Source organism: Nicotiana tabacum, chromosome 3 (genome assembly GCF_000715075.1).
Source record: "Nicotiana tabacum cultivar K326 chromosome 3, ASM71507v2, whole genome shotgun sequence".
In the NCBI taxonomy this organism is placed as follows: Eukaryota; Viridiplantae; Streptophyta; class Magnoliopsida; order Solanales; family Solanaceae; genus Nicotiana; species Nicotiana tabacum.
In genome coordinates, this window is record NC_134082.1 from 174,096,665 (window position 1) to 174,104,682 (window position 8,018).

Below are 8,018 nucleotides of genomic sequence, written 5' to 3' on the forward strand. Positions count from 1 at the left end.
GCACAACAGTCAAGCCATAATCGTTTAGTTACTTATATAAGATGAAGAAGAAGAATACTTCTTAGGTAGTAATTTCTTACAAGTATATGGAGCCACTACATAAGTCTCTTTCCAGTCCTTTAATTTCAAGAAATTGATATTTATCCACAAGCACAGATTTATTAAAGAATTATGCTTGTTTTCAGTTAACAAATTTGATTCATCAAAAGTTTTGGCGTTAGAACCAGAACCAAAATTGATACTACTACTTAAGAATGTTGAATGGCATAACAAGAATTGTTTATTTCAGAGCACTGGCGCGACATGATTCCTCTTCCATTTCAGTGTTTGGTCCAACTCCTCTGTTTCTTTAGTGCTTGTACTCCATGGTAACTTGTATTTGGCCATTCTTCTCTTCTTTGCTGCCACTCCCAGAGTGTCTCTAACCCTCTGCAACAAGGAAAAGAGAAATGAAATAAAATAATAAGAAGATAAAACTCTCAACTTTACGGTACAAGCAAAATCTCAAGAGTGATCTACCCAATGAGTTCTCTAGCATTAACTCCCTAGGCATTGTACGTTTCTCTCCAGTAGTATGAGCTCCCTTTGGAAACTCAGAAATAGCAAAACCATTGAATCACCTCTCAAGGTTTAAAAGATTAACGAAAATCTTGGAAAGGGTGCGTGGATGAAGGGATTCATCAAGAAGGGGAATTTGTTGAGAGCTCTTGGCATTGAAGCAAGAACTCTAGATTTTCTTAGAATAAAGAAGAAAGAGGTGTAGACATCAAAAGCCAACAAGGCTATTCGAATTTTCTTTCTAATTATTATGACTCCTCTATGGAACAAATTCACTTATTACAGGTTTGGATGTTATTAAGCGCGAGATAAGGGGCAAAAAACAAATTTAAGCAACCAATTTTAATAACCAAAAATTACATTTACCCATCAGTTTAAGTACACCATAACATAACAGAAAGTCATACCTTGAGGCAGAGGCCTTCATAAACATCACAAATGGGATATTCAGTTGGGCAGCAGAATTCTGATCCATCACAACAAACACCATTTTTGTGAGGACAGCAGCTTTGAATGACGCAAATTCCAAAGAACTCCAACTCACAGCAGCATGTTTGATCTTCTGGACAATAATACAAGTTTCCACATTCACTTGGTTTTGGAGAAGGCGGTTGAGGAGGTGGAGGGGATGGCGAGGGAGGTGGTGGAACGGCTGGAGATGGATAAGGAGATGGTGCAGAAGCCAGTTCCTTCGTTGGATATGAAGCCAATGAATTAATGGCACAAACACCATAAGGCAAATCAGTGTTTCTTCTTATATATCCATACCCCTCCATTCCCCATGATGTACCCCATGAGTTCTTGATAATCCAATAGTCATCATCTCCTGCAGAACCATATCCTACTATTAATACTCCATGGCTTAAGTCATCTGGATTACTAGAGCAACTTCCATCGTAGATTCCCTGCATTGATCCCATAATATAAAAGAAACAAAGTTTGCACATTTTGGGATTCTTGAGAGAAGAAAGGGCAAAGAATTATGTAAAAAAGGTATTAAGAGATAAGGATTACCCCTCTGTATAATTGAAAATCAGCACTCGCTCCATCGATGCCCACACTAACAGGCTGTTGAGCAACAGCACAAAGAAGGGCACTTTCCTCCTGTGGAACATCTCGGTATCCATCAATTGTTACAACCTTTTGGTTCACCTGTTGAGGAACAAAGATCAAGATTTTCTTTCAAAAAAGGATATTATTCGAAAAAATGGATAGAAGACTTGATATGAAATTGATCATCATATGCCTTGGTGATATTGCATGCGCCTTGAGAGACAGTGTATGGATAATCAGAATCTGAATCAATGCCACCATTGTTCATCACCCATTCAAAAGCAGGGTCCATATATCCACCGTAACAGCCCAAATTGGTGGAATTATCACAATCGATAAGTTGTTGGACAGAAAGGCTAATAAGTTCACCAGTAACTATTGCATTTATTCCCTCCATCGCTCCACATGCTGAAAATGCCCAGCAAGCTCCTGCAAATGTTTAGTAGAAATAGAACACATTACTCCACTAATGTAGATTTAAAGATCATATATCATCTGCATTGCTCCTTCATTATTATAAGATTGCAAAGAAAGAAATTACCAGAGTAGCATTACCACTGACCTGTTACTTGAACCAATGAAGGGTATATTTAGATTGTAAGTTAGCCCAATTTGCAGACTTAACTCACTCATTGCCTATTCAAGTAAGTTAGCCCAATTTTTCCCTTTTTGTGTTACATATGTGCAGAAAAGGCAAATAAAATTAAAGAAATGACTGCACTCTTATGTGCTATAACCTGAGAGAGAAACAGAATTAGATCATCTGAATTACCCCTTTGTTTCTGTCAATTGAATGTTGAGATCATTCTACTAACTGTTTATCTTTTTCTCTATCCAGATATATATACTAAATAGAAGTACCATTTATTTCTCAGTCCTTCATGCTGTAAACTTCACAACCACCTCCAACCAATAAGCAACACGGTATTACTACTAAAACACTGCAAGGGACTTAAAGAGAAAGGGGAGTTTCTGCTAATCGACTAGCAAAACACCCCACATAGCTAAATTAGAAACTTCATTGCAGCCCTTGTGATTCAAGTGTTCAGGTCAACTGACTAATAGACAGAAAAGACAGTATTTGGCTATTGCTAACATGATTGATTTGAAAAGTTAAAAGAACGTAAGCAAGCTTACCGCAGAGGTGTTGGTCCTTGACCTCAGTGACAGCCCCATATTTCCTCCAATCCCTTGAAGGAGGAGCATCACAATAAACTGGAGTTGGTTTTTTTTCCGCATTCTTCATCTGAATAGTCTTTCTCTTGTCAAATGGTATCTTAATCTTTGAAGTATGAACTTGCCTGAATTCTTCATTGCTCATATCGGCAAAGTTGGTCAAACCAACCAAATGGTCTGAATCTGACTTCCTCTTTGAGTTCTTTTCTACTATATACTTCACATTCCTTCTGAACTTCTCCAATCTCATTTCTTCCTCTTTTTCATTGTTGTAAAGTTTCCCATGCTTCTGTTTCCATTCTTGGAAAAGTTGGAAAATTCTTTCTTCTGAAAGCAACTCATTCGGTCTGTCTAATATTGGGAAATCACTAGAAACACAATAAACTTGAGATGATAAAGCAGCTAAGATCAGGAAAAGAAAAAGGAAATGATAGGTTCCTTGTGTATTTCCCATTTTTCAATAACATCAACCAATAAATGATTTTGAAGCATTTCTATTTCTATTCTTATTTTTATATAGTTTTGGAGATGGTGACTTTTAAGGCTCATAATCAGTCGACACACACATGACAACTGTGAAGCAGTTGAATCTTGTTCAGAATGATAAATTAATACAGATTTTTTTAAGCGATCTCTCGAGTAGGTGAGGGTATTTTAAAAGCATTTCTGGTTAAGATATTTCCATGAATTGGGCTACTCACAGTTAATTCAAGTATTTATCGTTTACCCTCTTTAAGCAAGTGACCAAAATAAACTTGAGTATTTGGAAGCTCGACTGGCAATTCATTTTCTCCAACTTGTGAGGACCCCATACCTACAAGTAACTCTATTTAATAAATATTGACCGAAAATTTAAATTCTTTACATTGTCACTGTGTATAACTTACTATCGGCTCGAACTGAGGATCAAAATTAGTTGATTTAATTAAGAGATATTGCGCAATAGGTTGATTCCAAAAGCATGTGCTTCTGCTGCAAGATTTACAACTATAAACAAGTTTAGAGGCAACAGCGATCTGCCAAATTTCGTTTTTTTTTTCTTTAATGATAAAAAGTTCCTTTTAATTTTGAGAAAGAACAACATCCAACACAAACCCAAATGGAAATATAACGTCTTTTTCTTTGGAGTCAATTATTACTCCATAGTTGATTACACGTGTCTAGTGACTGTTCTTTTCCTTTATAGAGAGGGGCAGGGATGAGGGAACGTGGATCCCAGTTGAGGGAGGAAGACTGTTTGACCTTCGAGATAGCATAAAAAACGTCCATTGATGTTTCCCACTATTCTCACTCATCAACATTCATTCATAAGTAATATTTATGAGGGCTTTTATCTTTAATCAATCATAGAGAAATGACAAAATGGGACCAGAAAATAGAATATTCATAAAAAACTGTACTCACAAAAAAGAAAATTCAGGTGTCCGTAGACCGTAATCTCCGAGATGATTTCGCCCAACTTTGCTGTCGATTTGAACAACGGCAAGAGCAATGATAGCAAAATGGAAACAGAGGAGGTTGTGAGTGAGCAGAGAGTGAAGCTGTTGGTGGCGATGGTAGCAGTGGTACTGCCGTGTGCCGGGATTATCATTTGGCAATTACGAAATGCAAAGCGGAAATTTTGTCGCATCCATTGTATGAGGCAGCGTTGTATACAAGTTAGTGGAGCGTGCTCAGGAGTTGCCATGTGTCAATTGACTAGCTCCGCCTCTATCTTTGTTTCTCTAATTTTCCCTTCTTCCTTTTTCTGTTTTATAAACAGATATTCTGTTAACTTCCACTACCTTCGGACTTCAACGACCAAATTATATACTTTGTTTAAATGAATATTAAATATTGATCAGTTTAATTGACGTTGATCAGACAATAATTCGAGGAACAAAGCCACTGCTATTTTCCTCTTACCTATATGTTTTTTTTATTTTTATAGTATGTATTGGTTACGAATAATTGAATTGCCACCTAATCATAGATTCAAATAGTGGCGGCAAAATGGTTAAAAGAAAACACTTAGCCACCCATATTATTTATCAAAAAATGAGTTGGATAATGAACTTTTTAAAACGGGTCAAATATGGGGATAAGAACCATATTATCCCTGCATAACCAATGGATAATAATTTTTATATTTATAAAACCTTAAATTGGGGATTTCTCAAGTTTGGAAGACTAGAAATTCTCCCAAAAGTGATCATATTCAAGAAACCATGGAGAATATGGTTACCCATATTATCCGCCGGTTAATCCGTATTAAATATGGGTCGAGTCGGATAATTTATCCGTTTTTTCATTACTCATTTTGAACCGTCTCATGTCCGACCTAACCCGCCCTTTTGCCAGCCCTAAATTCAAAGTAAACATTGAGCATGACAGGTTATATCTTGTTCATAAAATGAACAAAATCCATTTCCTTCTTCTTTTCTCTCCTCTCTTTAAACCGGGGAAAAAGAAAGGAGCAAGACCTGTAAATTTGTCGTTTCATGGTTAATTGAGCTAGATTAAGCTAAGTACAACTGCAATTCACACATGCAACCCACCATAGCAATGGAACAGTAACGAGTTCGAACAGAGAGAGAAGAGAAAGGATGTTCTAGAATTTTGACAATTAATTTTATTTTCATACAACTGAGATCCATATGATCTCTTTCTTTTATTTAACAACTTGTACTCCTACCTCACTACTTCTCTTTTATTTATACTTTGCTACCTTCTAGTTTCTTGTAAGCTTTCTTTAGCCCTTTCACTTCAATACTCCCCTTCAAGCCGGTGAGTGGAAAATGAGCATATTTGGATAGGCTTCAAACCAGCTTTTAAGCACTTTTTAACTTGTAGAAGTGTTTGGCAACCAAAAAAAGAGATTAAAAAAGTTAAAATCTACTTAAAAAAACCAAAATCAATAAGTTGGAAAACCCAACTTTTTCCAAATTGGTTTAAAAGCCATATTGCTTTGACCAATAATATTACATTCTTATCCCTTATAATTTTTCTTAATCCCAAAATTACCCCTCAGTAGCTATCTTTTTCTTTTCTCCATTTTTGTTGCAACAGCCTCTGCTTTCTTCTTGGTCATTTTCCATAACTTTTCTCTCTTTTCCTTTCATTTCTTTCTTTACACTTTCATTATTTTCCCATCTTTTTCCTTTCCTTCCTTTCTTCCCTAGTGCTGCTATGAACTGAAAATATATTTACGTGTTCCTTTCCTTCCTTTCATCAAATATATTTTTTGTTGCCTTTCTCTTGCTCACCTCTTAACCTCTGAGAAATTATTGTATTTTCCATCCGAGAATGTGAAGTCCGGCGATATGATTGGAGTGAATGAAGATTAGAGAAGATTTTGGGATAGCTTCCTTCCCCGGCGCCGGCCACCTCTATTGCTACTTGATCCTTAACAATTTTAAGGACAATAATTTTAACAAGAAAAAGTGTTTACCAGCACTTGTTTACCAAACACTTCATCAACTTTTTTTAGTTTCAGCATTTTTATCCAAACACGTAACTGCTTATTTATAAAACAAGCTCCATCACTTATAAAGTGCTTTAAACACTTAACTTAAAAGCCACTTTTAAGCCAATCCAAACGGGCTCAATATCTAACACTCCCAACTTAGACAGAAGCGATTGGTGCTGCACTGATCCTAGCCCCTTAGTCATCAGATCAGCTAACTGCATTTTGGTGGAAATATATTGTGGTGTGATCAATCCACTCTTGAGCTTTTCTCTCGGGGAATGACAGTCTATCTCTATATGCTTAGTCCTTTCATGGAATAGAGGATTTGCAGTTATTTGCATTGCTGCCTTGCTGTCACAGTGCAAATTCACTAGTGTTTGCACTTTGTTTCCAAGTTCCTCTAGTAAGCCAACCATCCAAATGATCTCTGTTATTGTTGCTGCCATACTCCTATATTCTGCTTCTGTTTAGCTTCTGCTAATGGTTTGTTGTTTGTTGGATTTCCATGATAAAGAATCCCTCAGCTTGATTACATATCATGTTACAGACCTTCTTGTATTGGGACAAGATGCCCATTCTAAGTCACAAAACTCAGTGAGTGTTTGAGTCTCTCCTTTCCTCAGCAACATCCTAAGCCTGGTGCCCCTTTAATATATCTTACTACTCTTAGTGCTATATCCATATGTGACCTTTTTAGTTGTTGCATGAATTGACTTAAAACCTGTACTGCAAAGCATATATCAGGCCTTATAATAGTCAAATAAAGTAACTTCCCAACTAGCCTTTGATAAGTGCCCACTTGTTCTAGTTGTGCATCATCTGTTTTTCCAACATGATTGTCATAATCCATTGTAGTGAGTTTGTGGTTTAACTCAATTGGTGTTGAAACAGGTTTGCATCTACTCAATCCTGCATCAGAAATTAATTCTAATGTGTATTTTCTCTGGTTCAGAAGACCACCCTCATTGATCTTATGATTTCAATTCCCAGAAAGTATCCAAGTTCTCCTAGGTCTTTGACTTTAAACCATGTATGCAAAGTACTCTTGGCCTTATCTATCAAAGGCTGAGAGCTTCCTGTTATCAGAAGATCATCCACATAAATGAGGATGATCACAATATCTCTTGCATGTCTCTTAGTAAATAGAGAATGATCATGTGTGCTTTGTGCATAGCCAGCTTCTAATAGGGCAGTGATGAGCTTAATGTTCCAATGTCTTGATGCCTGCTTCAGCTCATAGAGGGATTTCTACAACCTGCACACCTGATATTCCCCTTGCTTTTGAAATCCCTGTGGAAGGTCCATGTACACCTCCTCAGCCAAGTCTCCCTGAAGGAAAGCATTGTTGACATCTATTTGAAAGAAATGCCAACCTTTAGATGCAGCCATACACTAATAATAGTGTGCACACTAACCATTTTAGCCACCAAAGAAAATATTTTATGGTAATCCAATCCTTCTTGTTGAGTATAGCCTTTTGTGATAAGTCTTGCTTTAAACTTGTTCACTTCACCATTGGCTTTATATTTGATCTTATAAACCATTTGGATCCAATTGGTTTCTTTATAGGAGGTAAGTTCACAATCTCCCAAGTGAAGTTGTCCTCAAGAGCCTTGATCTCTTGCTGCATAGCTTCTATCCACTGGTAATTTTGAGCTACAACTTTGAAGGTTTTGGTTCAGGTAACACTGAAAAAGCTCCCAGATAAGATTAGTAATATGGGGAAAGATGATGATAGACTATATGAGAGGATATGGGTATTTGCTTGTTACAGAAGAGGAGT

General features: G+C 36.7%; 1 protein-coding gene across 2 annotated transcripts; it reads right to left on the reverse strand.

The window, feature by feature from the left end:
• Nucleotides 1–139: 139 nt before the first annotated feature.
• LOC107822485 (cysteine proteinase mucunain) lies at nucleotides 140–4,561 on the reverse strand. Of its 2 annotated transcripts, XM_016649037.2 has the most exons (6): nucleotides 4,192–4,561; nucleotides 2,749–3,155; nucleotides 1,805–2,040; nucleotides 1,573–1,710; nucleotides 966–1,463; nucleotides 140–429 (listed from the first exon to the last, which is right to left on the reverse strand). In XM_016649037.2, exons 2-6 carry the CDS (start codon nucleotides 3,035–3,037, stop codon nucleotides 286–288), a joined length of 1,305 nt encoding a protein of 434 aa, XP_016504523.1. In that variant the 5' UTR covers nucleotides 3,038–3,155; nucleotides 4,192–4,561; the 3' UTR covers nucleotides 140–285. The 2 variants fall into 2 exon arrangements, with proteins under 2 accessions (XP_016504523.1, XP_016504521.1); XM_016649035.2 differs by lacking the exon at nucleotides 4,192–4,561 and having other exon boundaries at nucleotides 2,749–4,163.
• Nucleotides 4,562–8,018: the final 3,457 nt, after the last annotated feature.